Genomic DNA, 15,505 nt, shown 5'->3' on the forward strand with positions numbered 1-15,505 from the left:
ATCAGGTATTAATTTATAGCGTTTTCCTTTATAAATGTACAGTGATTAAAATTAGTGCAAAAATATAAATAAAAAATTCCTTTCCCACTAATAAATCTACATTTGATTCAATCGACTGAATTATATGGGTTCAACAAATAAAAAGTACATGGTATGTGGTTATACTGATAATAATTATTTTCTGATTGACATACTATCCTGTATGGAACGTGATAAAACTTTATAGTACTATGATTGCGACGTTTTATACGAAACGTCGAAGTAGTGGAAGTAATTCCAATTAGAATGCGAAAATAATACGAGGAAAACTGTTCATAACCACTTGAAATAGTCATTGTTCACTATTGAGAGTCACAGTTTAATGTGACTCTAAAAGATAATTATTTCGATGACACTTTGCACAAATGACTGAATAGGTTTTGCACTAGAGATTTCCAAATAATGGCAGGTATAAAATTTCTTCCAGTTTTATTTGTCGTCGATAACGAATGTTTCTTCTTTGACGAAAAATTCTATGACTTCCTCTTCGACATTCTTTGCATCAGAATCTAATTCATCAGTATCGATGTCTGAAAAAATAAAAATGTCTTAAACATTTGTCGAATTTTAATGTTAGTATAGAAGATGTTTTAATTGTTATTAATACGTACTATTACGTAATTCTAAACGTCGCTTTTTCTGGTTATTCCATTCTTGAACGCATTTCGAACGATATTCCTCAAATGCTTTCATCGCCGCACAACGTTTCTCGATTAACTCCTATAAAACAATTTTATTAACAATTGTATACACGTAATCTATATCAAACATATATTAACTAAGAACAATTGACGTACCTTCGAAGCACGTGTTAATCTCATGCGATCTTTACTCTCAAACTGTGCAGAATATTTCTTCAGATTTTTCTTAATTTCCTTTATTTGTTCTGGTGTTAATAGTGTTGGTGGTCTCGGTCGCCATAATAATTGGTTAAATTGGTTAAGATTAACTCTTTTCAAAATACGTCCCTGGAACGTCCATATCCAATATCCGTTGTCAACGCTAGTTTTCCAACTCGAGACAGCTGTTACAACATACCTGTAATGAAATACGTATTTAGTAACTTGTCATAATGCGATGTTTTCAAGTAGAAAAACAAAAATATACTCACCGTCCCGTTGGATCCCACTCAACGTCGGAAGTTTGATAATGATCAGTTGAATTCATGATAGTAAAATCATTAGTATCAATAAACTCTAAAGCTCCAGCCATGGTTGTCAGTCCAGCAAGAACAATGAACTGTCCAGACGGTGACCAGAACAAGTGATTGCAAGCTTTCTTTTCTAATTTTTCTGTTAAATAAAGCAAATATTAAAATGTAATATAATGTTGTACTGACACTGATTGATTAACTAGTAACACTTACTGAGAAGGGCAGGCTGATGACCATATCGTACTTCGTAAAAACTGACATTAACACTTGGAATTTCTCCGTGAATAATGGCAAATTTACTACCAACAGGTTCCCAGGCAAATGCATGAATTGGTTCTTTTATTTCTACACTATCAACTGGAATTTGTTTCTGCCTCATATGAAAGATTTCAAAGTTGTATGACATACCCTGATAACAGAAACATGGATTATTAGAAACATCGATACATAGAACGCATACTTTTAATTATATTCATTAATTAATCTAATAAATACCGTATACTTTTGTTCCGTTTTCTCTTTTCGCTTAGCAAAACGATCAACCTTCACGCAAAGGTAATCTCCCGATTTTTGCCAATAAATCTTACAGTCAGCTACGTTGAATAAATTCTTGTTACGTATTTCATTACGGCTGGAAATATAAATTGAAAGGATTAATTTTACAGCAAAATCAATAAACTATATGAAAGAATTAAATGAATTACTTTGGAATTTCGAGAAGGGTAACTCTAGCTGGAACATCCTTATCTTCTGGTACCCAATAAGCCAAAATATTATCTGTTGGAGACCAACTGAAATCTCTGATTCCAGGAATCTTTATACTTTTCTTCTCCAGTAATCCGAATGACTGTAAAATTCCCAAGATTAATTTATTGGAATTTAAGTAGCTATATCTATGTTAGAAGAACCTACAGGTGTTTCATAAACACTCAAAATATCTTCTCCCATTCGCGCAAGGTATTTATCATCGTGTGACCAACGGAAGATCGGCCACACAGAGGAACCGTCTGCGTAAAATGAACGTTTTTCTTGAACGGTAAGAATATCCCAAATTACGAGACGCTTTTGGTCAGAACCAAGATCAGTTCGTGGAGTATATGTTACTAAGTAACGTTCACAAGGTGAGAAGTCAATACATTCAACACCTTTCTGACCAAACTTTGCTTGCTGTACAAATTGAGGGCCACCCCACAATGCAACTCCTGGTTTGTGGAAAGTGGCCAGGTATGTTCCCAATGGAGACCACTTAACATATGTTTCTGTCCAGCGCTATTAAAAATATATATTTAATAACAATGATGAAAAAATAGTAACAATGATAGAGTTTAAAACTAGTAACTTACAGAACGTTCTTCGAGTAATGTTGGTTCAGGGGCAGAATTCTGCCAAACCTGAACTGTAACAGAAGGACCATTTCCACAAAGTACACAGAATTGATCATAAGCATCTGGTTCTAGAAGATAATAATGTAAATCTGTTGCAGCTTTAAATGGTTGTGGTTTTGGTGGTTCCCACTCATCTGGAATCTCTTCGAATTTCTTGAAATCAGTGAATAAATTCACTTTAAATGTATGTTGCTTGTCAATTTTGTAATTATTTACAGATTGAGCAGCTGCTAAAGCATTGAGGGGATTATTGTACTCCAAAAATATATATCTGGAATGAAGCAAAATGTATTTAAGTTTCTGATTGACACGTTCAATATAAAGAAAGCAAGATTAGACCTACCCTTTTGTATATCCATTCTCATTCTTAGGATAATATTGATTTACTATTGTTCCGAATTTTCCTAAGACTTTACTGATAACAGATTGAAGCTTTTCTAGTCTTTCTGGTTCAACCTGAGGAACTCCATCGATAACAATCACTGATTCTACTCCATCTGTCTCAGATGGCTTTTGCTTTAGAATGTCACCAAGAAGTTCTGTGAATGTTGAACGTATATTTGTGTATTATTCTTGAAAAAAGGGAAGAAAAATGTTTTCCCAAACCATATGTTTCGAGATTGCATATTTTTTAGTACAGAATAAATGAAATGTTAATCATTTTTTAGGTTAAATCCGCGTGCCACACTTGGGACTATACGTAGCCATGCCTTCAGATCGTCATATCGAAACTTTCATCAAATGTCATTCGTAAAAGATTGTGTTTACCTTCTTCGGTGATATCGTCAACGAAACCTTCAGGATCGCTAAAATTTGGTTCTTCGTCTTCGTTTAATACGTCGTCATTATTTTTCACAGAATCTTCGTTTTGAGGCGTTTTATCCGCCAACGTTTTCTTCGCCATCTTGGAAACCTCTGAGGGCACGGAATATATCAAACGAGTATGGTAGCTAGTAAAACGGGTTACCTTTCCACATTTAATGCAATCTTTGAGAACAAGATTTAAAAAGATTTTGCTTAATCGATAATGAACTCCAAAATTAACTTATGTTACTGTATATGCACTCATATTTATTGCATTTTTTACTATTGAAAATATTACTTCAAAAAATTCTTTTATGAATTATAAAATTTCTGTGTATATAAGAAACGCGTGGATTAAGTTTTACGCCATTAATCAACAATTAGAAAGAATGTTAAAATAACTGAGAGGGCAGATTTGTTTGTAATGAATTTGAATTACAAATTGATAAAATATTTAAATATATATCTTTGAAAATGTAGAATGTAGAATAGCAGTAGGAACATAACTTCATAGTTTCATGGTTAAGTTTGAATTAAATGTAGTTATTACGTTGCTGCTCTTGAATTTATTAAATCATTTATTTTATATACATAACTTAATATTAATGATTTATTATTCTATATAATCAGTAGTAAATTCATTTCTGTTATTAATTTAACGAACTATTTTCTAAAGCAATGAATAAATTTCTTTTCTCCATTTAAAAGTCCGAGTATTATAAAAAATTACAGTTATTTCACTGTAATATTTTGTTTATATTTTTATACATATATGAATTCTGATAAGTTTCATTTAACCTTATATAAAACTTTGTACATAAATTTAATGACTGCATGAATAAATGATATTAACATTTGGTGACTTAATATATATAATAATCATACTAAAACTTAAAACTATAATTAAGAAAAAATGGTGGGAGAAAGGTATTGTAATACTAAAATGTTTAAAACATACTTTTATTAAAGTATTACATCAGTTAATAGTTTAATCTTCTTCTTCCTCTGGAGCAGCTCCGCCACTTCCTTTACGCAGGTTCTTCCTCTTTACACGGCCAGGTCTGCCGCCACCGAATGGAGACTTCAATGAGAAGTCGATGTGTTTTTGAGAATCTAAGCGGACGATGAAGGATGGAATGTTCACCACTTGTTTTCGAACACTGAAATAATATACGATAAGATATGAAATAATATCTTATATGCATTATTTTTACATTCTTCAGTATTGTATACTTTGTTCAAAATGTGTACCAATTATCATTAATTGCGTATAGATCCATTAATAAAACAGACGTTAAGTGCTAGTATACTAACACTTAAGTGGCCTGCCTGAAATAAAACAGTTTTCAATATTCATTATTGTTCATCCATGATTTAGTCAATTTCTCTACTGTTCTGAGCATATCAATCAGGTAAAGTATTTGGATACCTGCAGTAGTTAAGATCATTATTTTAGGATTTTATAAAGAACTAATGATAGAAAAAAATTGTCAATTTAATAATAGAATTAGAAAGTGTTTCCAGGTCATGAAACCAGAATAGTATTAAAAGTTCTAGTCTGGTGATTATCAAGGAGTTTGATTTTGCCTTAAAGATTAGAAACAATCTGTATATGATCAGATATTCCTTGCCCATTTTTTAAGGCGTACAAAGTATATCTGTAAAAAAAAGCCTACCGAATGTGACGTTGGCGGATAAGTACTCGAGCGTGATGAATAGACTTGGCAAGTCCCAATTTGAATACTTGAGTCTGGAGACGTCTCTCCAAGAAGTCTTCAATTTTCAAACCCAAAACGTAATCGAGTTTCATACGACTTTCATCCAACACACCAATTCTTACCAAACGTCTTAAAAGAGCATTTCCTAATAAATACAAATTTTGGTTAAAGAAAGTACAAAGATACAGAACACAATGCTCCAGATTCATAAGTTCATCAGTCAAAACAATAATTCCTCAAAGCTATCAGACAAGAGGTGTCAGAAATGTACTCATCATATTCTTTTTTTTCATAATAAAAAGTGTAATTTAATGCAAATTAATACCTTCGAACAAACGTTTGGGATCTTTCTCTTCCAAAGTAAGAAGCTCACGAGCAGCCTTTCGGATATTTGCTAACGTGTATTTGACCCTCCATACTTCACGTTTATTACGGAGACCATATTCTCCAATAATTCGTAATTCTTGGTCCAAACGAGCCTTTTCGTAAGGTCTTCTGGGAGTAACATAGGTCTTCGAGAAGACTGACGGAATTCTTCCGTTTACCATTTTGTATAGTCGTTATCTGAAGAGCATAAATAACATTGAAATTAGTTAAAATGGAAAGTAATTAACTAAAGTAAACTTTAAAAATATTCTCTTATGAGTTACTTTTACATAGCTACATGCTTTTATTAGAAGTCGCAGAGAACACGTGGTCGAATCGAAGACATTATATGAAGCATAAAAAAACGTTGTTCTAATTTGAATATTCATTAAATGATTGTGTTTATTTCAATTAATTATATGTGTAATATTTTACATACTAATTAAAATACATCAAATCTTAAATTATGTACTCACCAAACAGCACGCGGATAACGACCACACCGTCTCATGAATCAAAACGAAATGGCCGAGCTCTAAGAGACTCCAATCTAGCGGAAATGAAGAGAAAAACGAATGCAGCGCTCAAACAGGAAATATAGAATATTTCATAAAGGCGGACTTTTCGAAATGACATTGAGTAGCATATACTATATTTTTTATTGAACTTTTTTATTGAAATAATCAAATCGTTTTTACTTTATATTCTTTGCATGGACTAAATAAAAATTTAGTAACTACTAAACATAGAAATTTAATCACTAAGTTTAAGAAAAATTCGTTTTAAGCAAACTAATTGATTAAATATACTATCTATGGAAATAATAATTTGAAAAAACATTTGCTTTCCTCTAGCAAATCAACTTTAAATGTTTTTAAAAAATTGAACAATAGTATTCATATCGAAAAAGTTGATTATGATCAGCATTCCAGAAGAGGTTAAAGGAATAGTGAATAACTCCAGCATTGTTTACTATCTTTACTTTTTGAAAATTACAAAATAGATCTAAAAGAAACATTTATAAACTCTGAAAAGTATGAACTTCTTATTCAGTAAATATTTATGAAAAAAATTCTCAAACTTGGCTTATTTCTAGACTATTGTTTTAAGGCACTGTGGCTTACATAAGCCTCGAACAGAACTATTAAATTAGTAGTTAAAAATTAAACATTTTTATTACTACTAATTTAACGTTGTCTAACATTTAAATATTAATTTAAAAGTTATTATAGTTTGCCATTTGCTAGATTATTTCCGTGTTGTATTAGCACTCAATGGCTACGTAATAACAAATTTTGCAATGATTTTCCATTGCATTCGATAGTATTTAACTTTATCTCATGATGTTTTTACATCTTTAACCACTTTAAAAATGCAGTTAATGCCAGTTACATAAATAAATAATGCCATTTTTATGAATGTGAACTTTCATCGACTTTCGTTTTAAAAGTTAGCGCAACGCAATGCTAACTTGTTTGGAATAATAGATAGCTCGAAAACACTGCTTATCGCGAAACTACTGAATCACTCAACACTTCAATTCTTCTAAATAATAATAAACACGTATTTTATAGTTATCGTTTCGACTGATTTGTAATTGACAAACGCAATTGTAGATTTGGAGCAAACAATGTCCGTACGAGCGTTTATGCATTCACTAGATATGTACGATTATATCCATTGTGGACAAATATGATTAAATTTAGTCACAGATACAATAAATTCGTAGGGCAATGTAACAAAAAAGCTTATCAGTCTCGTGATTCTTCGATAACGTGTCTAAATACGCATTTCGACAGTATTGATAATCCAGTTACATTAGTGACGTGCATTTATTACATTTGATGTATTTTATACACTTATATATTTACATTTATAATTCATAGACAATGTATTCTTAAAAAATAATAAAAATAACCATCTGATTAAAGTGATAAAGTATGTACTAATTTTTGGTCTTCTTAGCCCTAACCTTATTAAAACTATTCAGTTCGTTGTGCATAAAATTTCTTATAATATTACTTTATTTAAGATTTTATTAAGTATCTATATTCAAATTAGTTTAATTGTAAGCATCCTGTTATTATTATCCAATTATTACTATATGTTTTGAAATTATACCCCTTTTAGTTTTCCTTTAGTAGATCAATAAATGAAACAGTATTGCAAATTTTACATTTTATAGTTAATTAAAAAATGTAGTAAATAAAGATATTTAAGTTTGCAAACTATTTAGAAAATTGTAGTACCGAAAAATTGACGTACGTAATAAATAATATTCATGTATTTGAACTGAATATGTAATCTAATAAGTCACGTTTGAGTTTAAGTCACGTTTAATTCACGTTTCAGTTTGATATTCTTGGATCTTTCACGCGAAAATGTTTTGATATGCAAGGTCATTCTGTTGACCCGAAAAGTGGTGAAACAAAGATAAGGGAGGATGTAAGTAGTCATCACGTTTTGTACGTACTCAGTATTTTAGTGACACCAAAGGAAGCATTAAGACACTTTTTTCTTGAGTTCAGATTTTCATGAAAGAATAGTTCAATTTATTACAGTTTTAAATATATTCATTTTCCAAGCTTCCAGTTTTCTACATCATTATGGAAGCTCTAGGAACTGTAAGTAACTTGACTTTATTATTTAGAATATGAGCTCCTTGTATACATTATAATTTTTAATAATGTGAAAAATTAAAACAATTCTAACATACTCATGTAAACATTTTTTTCTTCTAAAATACCAATATATTTCACGAATTTCAATATTTTTAGAAAATGATTATGTTTAAATGAATTTTAAATATATTAACTAAAATTTACCATCCATGAAAAAATGTGAAATGATATAAAAGTAATAATATTTGAGTAGAATTGTACCTCCAATTATAAGAGGTGTAGTGGATGAAGGGTGATGTATGTATGTGGAGCTGTATTCATCGCTAACTATCTGATGTGTTCATTTTCATTATAAGTTTGAAAATTTGATGTTCCATATTTACAAGCATAAGCTGAAAAAGAAAAAAAAATTATCTATTCTATGACTATCATAAGTAGTTTGGTATAAAATTAAATAATATTTAACAATAGAGTTAGTTAACAGTAATGAAATTTAAAAGTAGTTTTACATTTTTAAGAGGCTGCACATGTTTAAAACTATGTCTAGACTGAGGCAACTACAAAGAACATTTTGTTGCCTCTTGTTGCTACATCTACCAAAATGTTTCCAAGGAACACCAACTTATAGAAATATTTTGTCCATACTGAAGCAACATGATCCAAGAAATTGATGTTGCTACTTCAAATGGAAACAGACAATAAGAGGCAACTTTTCAGGCTACATGAAACAGCAACAAAAAGTTCCTCGTTGTTTCCTTAGTGTAGTTGTAGCTTAGTGATACATAATATTGTCTAGCATGTGCAATTCTTTAAAACTGTAAAATTACCTTTGTATCACTTTATTATATATTATATTCCTAAAAAAATATTTTTCCATTTTAATATTATTTATAGTACTTAAAGTGATTTATAAGTGTCACATACAATTAGAGTATCACACCAAAGAAAAGAAATAAAAAAGTACTATTCACATAATTAATGATAACCCTTGGAACTTCATTCTGTAGATAATGACCATCATAACGACCTTCTAAAGAAAATTTATAACTCACGTGAGCTAACTCGTGTAAGATAATATATAAGAACACATGTTTAATGTCATGATAGTCATTATCAGTAGCTACTTCTTCATTATGAAGTAATCTTGAAATGTATTTCATTTTTGAAATGATGATTCTAGAGCATTCCAACAATTAATTTAGTACAACATGATTTTGTAACAATTTTTTTTTTTTAGTATCCTATTTTGAAGTCTTTTCTTGCTGGATCAGTATCAGGTACCTTTTCTACTATTTTATTTCAACCGCTGGATCTCATAAAAACAAGACTTCAAAGTAAAGTAAATCTTAATCTTGAGTAAGTAAAAAGCAATATGTACATCTTTTTATATTAAAATGATCATGCTATAACATATGTGTTCAATTAGTTCTCCAAGAAATGGTACAGTTGGAACAGTAATCCATATAATTAAAAAAGAAAATGTCTTTGGACTCTGGAGGGGTATGGCTCCGGTAAGAATATAGTAATTATAGAGTATAAATATACTGAAAATAAATACTGATTATACAAATGTTTCAGTCCATTACTAGAGTCGTTCCTAGTGTTGGATTATACTTTTCATCTATACACTGGTTAAAACACGCACTGGATTTAAAAGATCCACTTGCACCTACAGAAGCTATGTTATTAGGCATTACAGCAAGATCTATGTCTGGAGCTTTTGTAATTCCAATAACAGTAGTAAAAACACGTTTTGAAGTACTTATTATTATTAATACATTTATATTTGTTGCATGAAGTGAAAATATACAGCACTCTACCTAATACAAACTGCATAAAAGCATACAACTTAGTACTGGATTTATTTTACAGAGTGATATTTACAAATATAACAGCATAAGAGAAGCACTGACATTAATTTACAAGCAAGAAGGAGTAAGAGGCCTTTCGAGCGGATTAGTGCCAACATTATTAAGAGATGCTCCTTTTAGTGGTCTCTATCTTATGTTTTACACTCGGCTAAAAACAATCGTTGCAGACACAAGTAATTTCTATTAGAATAGAAAATATTTATTTTTTTTAACGATATTAAATACTTTGTACTAAATAACGACATTCATTTGTAGGTTTACCCTGTACCAAATCATCAGCTCCAATTCATTTTAGTTGTGGAGTATTAGCAGGAATATTTGCTTCTATTGTAACACAACCTGCTGATGTAATTAAAACAAAAATGCAATTATATCCAAATGAATTTAAAGATGTTCGCGGTGCAATCATTAGAGTTTATAAAAAGTATGGTGTATTAGGATATTTCAAAGGTATTGTTCCACGAATGTTGAGAAGGACATTAGTGACTGCTATGGCATGGACTGTGTATGAAGAGGTAACATAATTTTCAGATCTTTTAATATTTTATTCTGAAAATAATTTTTAGACAGACCGCATGGATTAAATAATATATTATTTCCAGGTTACAAGAAACATAGGACTTAAATAGAATTGTTTTTATGCAATAATGTGCTACGTGTCTTGTATTTTTTAAGACCATGTTCAACTTGATCAAGATAATTTTCGCACACTGGAATGAAACTCAATTAATTAAATATTTACACTTATACAGTATTTTAATTTATACAAATAAGAGTTGCTCACAGCAGACAATGTATTATAGCAAATATTACTACTATGTACAGTATTCAGATAGTGCTCTATCGCTCAATAATTAATGTATATACTTATTTAATAAATTATACAGTTTGTTCAATATTATACAGTACATTATACAATTTCCTCGATCTGTTGTTTTATAATCATTGGATTCTGATTATTTTAGAAATATTTGTACGTCTTTTTAAAATAACCTGATACTTTCATTGCAGTACTGTTTTATTAATTTCAATTAACAATGTTACGAGTATTACAATGTAAATTATAGACAATTTACCTTGGTGTTTTTTATATTATATATTTAGACAGCCTAAAATAACATTTGCCTCAAATCTTAATAAATTGTTAATATATCTGTTTTAAAAGTATTTTGATAGGACATAACATTGACAACAGTAAGTATGAATAGAATTTCTGAAAATCTGATTTTCTGAATAAATTCAAAGGCAGCACGACTCGCCGAAAATTAACTCAAGCGCAATTTTATTAAAAAGTCATGATTTGTTGGAAGTGTTAGATTATGCAAAATCTTTACCTTAATATTACATTAAGCAGTGTGCAAGTGAGCCTGTCGCATTGATTACACCCTCGTGGTATGTCTTCTTCTGTCTGAAAATAGACAATACATTTTTCAGGACTTATGGTTCCGTAACTCATTTTCGTATATTAATATCGAGTGTTATTAAACAGCTATAATGTATTCGTAATATTATTTGTTAACTTCGCCCTAATATATGAAACAATTTAAAAAAAATCATACTTTTGTCGGCTACATGTGTGAGAAGCAGATAATAAAATAAAAACGATCATCTTTGATTGTAACATTGGAAATAAACTAATATATTCTTTTAATAAAATTAAGATAAAGTAACTATGAAATATGATGAATATTCCAATCGTAAAATTTGGAACAGTTCAAAATCCCAATGTAACAGTATAAGATGACCTTTCCTTTAAAACTATTATTTTTCTTTCGTTTTAATTTATTGTTTTTAAAATATCTAGTTGACTCCAGAAGTGGATTATTTGATGCATGAATGATTTATTGTAAACAAACATGAATCACACAAATGTAGGACGCGCATAAAGTATGAGTCTTCTATCAAGCCGAAATGAAGGACACGTAAAAAGAATGACACATGATGTGATTAAAGGGGATCTCCTGGGAGCACCATGTTACATGATTCCATGTGACCTGTCATCAACCTTCAAGTCGTCGTACTATGACGCTAAGAATTACAACTTTCTAATTAGAAAATTTAATTAAGCTTCGCCCATGTCCTGTCACTGAGAACTAAAAATAACGGAGGTAAAATATGCATGCAAAGGGAAGAAGAGTATTCTGCATAGAAGATACATATATTATGAACTTTCAAAAATAAAGTTCTGAAGAAAATATATTCATTGGTACGATTATATGCCAACGTATACACCTAATGTATTTATCGGTACATCAAGTATAGCCATACGGCTGTTGAATAAATGTAGTTTTACGTTTCTGGACTATACGTGCGGTTTCATTATATTTCAAATTGAATCGCTAAATTTATGCCTTTGGACCCATATCAGATATCTTCCCTGACTAATTGATAGAAAGACTGTTCGGTTTCAAACTGAATATGCTCCAATAAATTGTAATCAGGGAATAAGGAGAGCAGGAGTTTGTTATCGTAACTTTAAGCACTCGAATATTGCTCGAAAATAAAGATCATCATTTTCAAAATGTCTAACTTTCCTAAGAAAAGGACATGTTTGGTATTATCATTCCGATATAAATACCTCAGAAATGCGTAGTAGAAGCTAGGATTGTATAGTCACAGTCACACAGGGCACTGTTGTGGCAGGTCTACGGAAGTAGGCACTGTTTCCTCCACTAAACCACTAATTTCTTTTCGACAAAAAAGCTATACAGTCGTTGAAATTATAATTGATTTACCCTATGAAGACATTATACCGATCAAAGCAAGCATAGGTATACCTTCTCCTATCTTGCTCTGTAGACAATATCTATAATACTACATGATAAAAATACCTTTCGTATGGGAACGACTTTACTACTCCTTGCTCGACATTACCTCGATGCACCTTTTTTCAGTATTATTGTTACATAGAGCAAGCTTGTCACTTTAAAAATTAAACGCTGTACAATCAGGTCCATATGAAATTTAGTAAGAGTGTTTCTCCGATTAATAGGCAGGACCAGAAACTGGTTCGCTGTGACTATGCCGTTCTTCAAAATTACAGATAATTATCATGTATATATTATGTGCATCTAATGAAACTCACCTGGTAAACAACCTGTACAGTAATTGAGACGAATATGGTATATTGTTTAGTGCATACCTGGCTTACTTTTCACTCACTAACCAATCAAGAGTAGTTACTTGTGACTTCGACTTCTAGATCGATGGCGGCGTCGGCTATGATGACTCGAACTTCGATGATCACGATTTCCTATAAATTTCATACATTTTTTAGTCATTTATGTTTTATTATCATGCTCTATACTAGAGTCCTAGTCTATGTATAAATATTTACCTTTATCCCGAGCATGACGCCGATGGTTATCGTCATCTCGATGTCTATCATATTTGTCTCTTGATCTGCTTCTACTTCTGTGTCCAGAATTTCTAGACATAATTAATAATTAACAATTAAATGATAATTAAAAATTAACAATTATTGTAACTGTGAATTATTCAGATAACATACCTATGACTGCTTGACTCATGCCTGCCTTTATCATCATCATTACGCCTACGACGTTTGTCTCTTTCCCTATCCCTATCTCTGTCTCCATCCCTTCTTCGTCTATCGAGTTCTTCGCGTGCTCTTTGCTTTCTGTCTTCCTCTCTTCTTTGTTCTTTCTCATCTCTAGCTTTCTCACGCTTACTCTATAAAGATGTTTATATAGTATTATCAACTTAAAATGCTAAAATACTTCAATGCTGCAAATGTTATTACCATAATTTCTTGAAGAGCACTCTTTAACCTGGCATATCCAACATGTTGTTTTCCCATTAAATGATCGTCAATTCGTTGCTGAGCATCACCCACAATAAGAAATGCACCACACACATCACACACTTCCATTTGTTTTTCTTGTGCTGCAGCCAGTTCAGCAGTCTAAAACAAATAAATATATTAATTTCTACATTCTTTTATTGTGCTTTATTATATTATATATTTTAATATGTACTTGGTTATAATGACTATTGTCATTAGATTTTCGTAATGTTTCACGTTCTTCTTTTAATTGGTCACACAATCTCATTAAACCTTGAGCCTGTTCTACATTGCCTTGTATACCGCTTTGTTCTGCTTCTTCTACTAGTTTATTAATCTTCTCAGTTAAGAGGGCTATCTGCTCTTCATTTCTCTGAGTTTGTGCTGGGGTTAATGTAGGCTAAATAAACACAATTAATCAATCTTTCTATTATTGTTTAAGTATTGTCTTATTAACTAATACGTTTAATGATATGGAACTTTATATTTTCCACAAGATAAAGAAAGTTATTGCAACTTAATGTTTTGAAATCTTATGAGAAGACTGATAATTTTGAATATCGTTATAAAACTACTTTGTAAATCAAATTAATGCTTCTAATAAATAATAAAGATTATCATTAAAACTTGGAAGTATCCTCACCGCTTCTGTTCTCCCAATAAGAGCTAATCGCTGTTTTCCTTTTATTATCTTCCTTTCAACCTCATTCAACATACTTTGGCAAAATCTAATAAACTCATCTTCATATTGCTGTTTTCGATATGAGTATGGTGCTTTCTCGAACAACTCCCTAGCTTCATCATCATGTACACGAGAACAGGCACCCAAGTCAGCTCGCGTGTTAACAAACAGATCATGAGGGCAGAATTTTACTAGGTAAAGTTTACAGAACTGAAATATAAAAATAAGGTAATAAAAAATATATCAAAACTTCATGATCATAAATCTTAATCAGGTACTTGAAACGCGTTAAAATTTTCAAGTACCTCAGGATCTTCCCAATTAAGTTCTTTGGGCTTTTCGTTGGGAAGAACGTTTCTGTTTCTTCCCATAAGTTCATCGAGAAGAGCAGCAGCAGCAGCAGCAGCCATGTTTCAAAATTCTTTGTAACCAAACGTTTATCAAGGGTACCCGAAAATGCACAAGTCACTGCTGAGTAAGCACTAAGAACAGTGGATTCACTGTTTCAGTAAAACGAGCAACAGGCTTTAAAGCGAAGGAAGTTGATTCGAAAACGATACAAATTCGCATAAACATTGAGAGACTCGAACGAAGTAACGTTAGATGTTCTAACCCCGAAGTTCTTCCATTTCGGACGGCGGTAGTGTAGCAAACAATATGGCGATGGTTTGGGTTGAATTGAAAGCGTGCAAAACGAACAAGAGAAACTCTAAATTTGTACTCTTTCAATTCAATAAACAATGAATGCTAAACAAACTTCGTCTAGTCTTGTCTTTTTGTCAATTGTTCTTCTAGGTTAATTCAGCATTAATATGTAAATAGGATAAATATTTCGAGAATTTATTTCACTCTCCACTGACACTTATAACTTACGTTTACTACGTGATTTAAGACTCAATGAATTTCTTTTTTCATTAGTATTTTTGCGCATATATTCACATCTTCTGTTATTGTATAAAAAATAATCGTGTTCCTTATTTGTATTTAAAGTACATAAAAATTCAGATTTTTATATATGTCTGACATATGGCGTAGAATTTTTTGAACCTTAACTTGACTGT

The 15,505-nt window shown here is 31.0% G+C and overlaps 4 protein-coding genes across 12 annotated transcripts; 1 reads left to right on the forward strand and 3 right to left on the reverse strand.

Moving 5' to 3' along the window:
* Window positions 1-154: 154 nt before the first annotated feature.
* Window positions 155-3,481, reverse strand: Eif3b (eukaryotic translation initiation factor 3 subunit B). Its single transcript, XM_076378282.1, has 11 exons — window positions 3,346-3,481; window positions 2,921-3,116; window positions 2,536-2,848; window positions 2,105-2,461; window positions 1,897-2,039; window positions 1,688-1,823; window positions 1,406-1,601; window positions 1,151-1,331; window positions 837-1,077; window positions 651-759; window positions 155-569 (listed from the first exon to the last, which is right to left on the reverse strand). Exons 1-11 carry the CDS (start codon window positions 3,479-3,481, stop codon window positions 469-471), a joined length of 2,109 nt encoding a protein of 702 aa, XP_076234397.1. The 3' UTR covers window positions 155-468.
* An 844-nt stretch (window positions 3,482-4,325) lies between these two features.
* Window positions 4,326-6,015, reverse strand: Rps9 (ribosomal protein S9). Of its 2 annotated transcripts, none has more exons than XM_076377448.1 (4): window positions 5,942-6,015; window positions 5,425-5,663; window positions 5,058-5,244; window positions 4,326-4,541 (listed from the first exon to the last, which is right to left on the reverse strand). In XM_076377448.1, exons 2-4 carry the CDS (start codon window positions 5,645-5,647, stop codon window positions 4,370-4,372), a joined length of 582 nt encoding a protein of 193 aa, XP_076233563.1. In that variant the 5' UTR covers window positions 5,648-5,663; window positions 5,942-6,015; the 3' UTR covers window positions 4,326-4,369. The 2 variants fall into 2 exon arrangements, with proteins under 2 accessions (XP_076233563.1, XP_076233564.1); XM_076377449.1 differs by lacking the exon at window positions 4,326-4,541 and adding an exon at window positions 4,671-4,810.
* A 1,553-nt stretch (window positions 6,016-7,568) lies between these two features.
* On the forward strand, window positions 7,569-10,855 carry LOC143178683 (mitochondrial glycine transporter). Its single transcript, XM_076377447.1, has 8 exons — window positions 7,569-7,910; window positions 8,051-8,089; window positions 9,324-9,442; window positions 9,513-9,597; window positions 9,665-9,844; window positions 9,959-10,130; window positions 10,213-10,472; window positions 10,560-10,855. Exons 1-8 carry the CDS (start codon window positions 7,857-7,859, stop codon window positions 10,584-10,586), a joined length of 936 nt encoding a protein of 311 aa, XP_076233562.1. The 5' UTR covers window positions 7,569-7,856; the 3' UTR covers window positions 10,587-10,855.
* Window positions 8,154-15,219, reverse strand: LOC143178682 (luc7-like protein 3). 8 transcript variants are annotated; one of them, XR_013001834.1, is made up of 9 exons: window positions 14,750-15,215; window positions 14,406-14,654; window positions 13,956-14,162; window positions 13,721-13,882; window positions 13,469-13,650; window positions 13,295-13,386; window positions 12,536-13,210; window positions 11,292-11,365; window positions 8,154-8,478 (listed from the first exon to the last, which is right to left on the reverse strand). XR_013001834.1 is itself a non-coding variant. In XM_076377446.1 (8 exons), the coding sequence occupies exons 1-7, from the start codon at window positions 14,852-14,854 to the stop codon at window positions 13,137-13,139; spliced, it is 1,071 nt and encodes a 356-aa protein (XP_076233561.1). In that variant the 5' UTR covers window positions 14,855-15,219; the 3' UTR covers window positions 9,930-11,365; window positions 13,124-13,136. The 8 variants fall into 8 exon arrangements, 2 of the variants coding, with proteins under 2 accessions (XP_076233561.1, XP_076233560.1); XR_013001836.1 differs by having other exon boundaries at window positions 8,159-8,478; window positions 13,100-13,210; XR_013001837.1 differs by lacking the exon at window positions 8,154-8,478 and having other exon boundaries at window positions 9,930-11,365; window positions 12,536-13,042; window positions 13,124-13,210; window positions 14,750-15,219.
* Window positions 15,220-15,505: the final 286 nt, after the last annotated feature.

Source organism: Calliopsis andreniformis, chromosome 5, assembly GCF_051401765.1.
Source record: "Calliopsis andreniformis isolate RMS-2024a chromosome 5, iyCalAndr_principal, whole genome shotgun sequence".
Classification (NCBI taxonomy): Eukaryota; Metazoa; Arthropoda; class Insecta; order Hymenoptera; family Andrenidae; genus Calliopsis; species Calliopsis andreniformis.

Coding starts and splice junctions, on each gene's coding strand:
- LOC143178683 (XM_076377447.1), top strand. CDS start 7,857: ATGCAAGGTCATTCTGTTGACCCGAAAAGTGGTGAAACAAAGATAAGG. Junction 9,443..9,512: donor AAAGTAAATCTTAATCTTGA/GTAAGTAAAAAG, acceptor GTGTTCAATTAG/TTCTCCAAGAAATGGTACAG. Junction 9,845..9,958: donor TAGTAAAAACACGTTTTGAA/GTACTTATTATT, acceptor TTTATTTTACAG/AGTGATATTTACAAATATAA.
- LOC143178682 (XM_076377446.1), bottom strand. CDS start 14,854: ATGGCTGCTGCTGCTGCTGCTGCTCTTCTCGATGAACTTATGGGAAGA. Junction 14,163..14,405: donor TTATTGGGAGAACAGAAGCG/GTGAGGATACTT, acceptor GTGTTTATTTAG/CCTACATTAACCCCAGCACA. Junction 13,387..13,468: donor CATGAGTCAAGCAGTCATAG/GTATGTTATCTG, acceptor AATTATGTCTAG/AAATTCTGGACACAGAAGTA.
- Rps9 (XM_076377448.1), bottom strand. CDS start 5,647: ATGGTAAACGGAAGAATTCCGTCAGTCTTCTCGAAGACCTATGTTACT. Junction 5,245..5,424: donor TCCCAAACGTTTGTTCGAAG/GTATTAATTTGC, acceptor TGTATTTATTAG/GAAATGCTCTTTTAAGACGT. Junction 4,542..5,057: donor ATCCGCCAACGTCACATTCG/GTAGGCTTTTTT, acceptor ATATTATTTCAG/TGTTCGAAAACAAGTGGTGA.
- Eif3b (XM_076378282.1), bottom strand. CDS start 3,481: ATGGCGAAGAAAACGTTGGCGGATAAAACGCCTCAAAACGAAGATTCT. Junction 2,462..2,535: donor CATTACTCGAAGAACGTTCT/GTAAGTTACTAG, acceptor TATTTTTAATAG/CGCTGGACAGAAACATATGT. Junction 570..650: donor ACGTTTAGAATTACGTAATA/GTACGTATTAAT, acceptor TTATTTTTTCAG/ACATCGATACTGATGAATTA.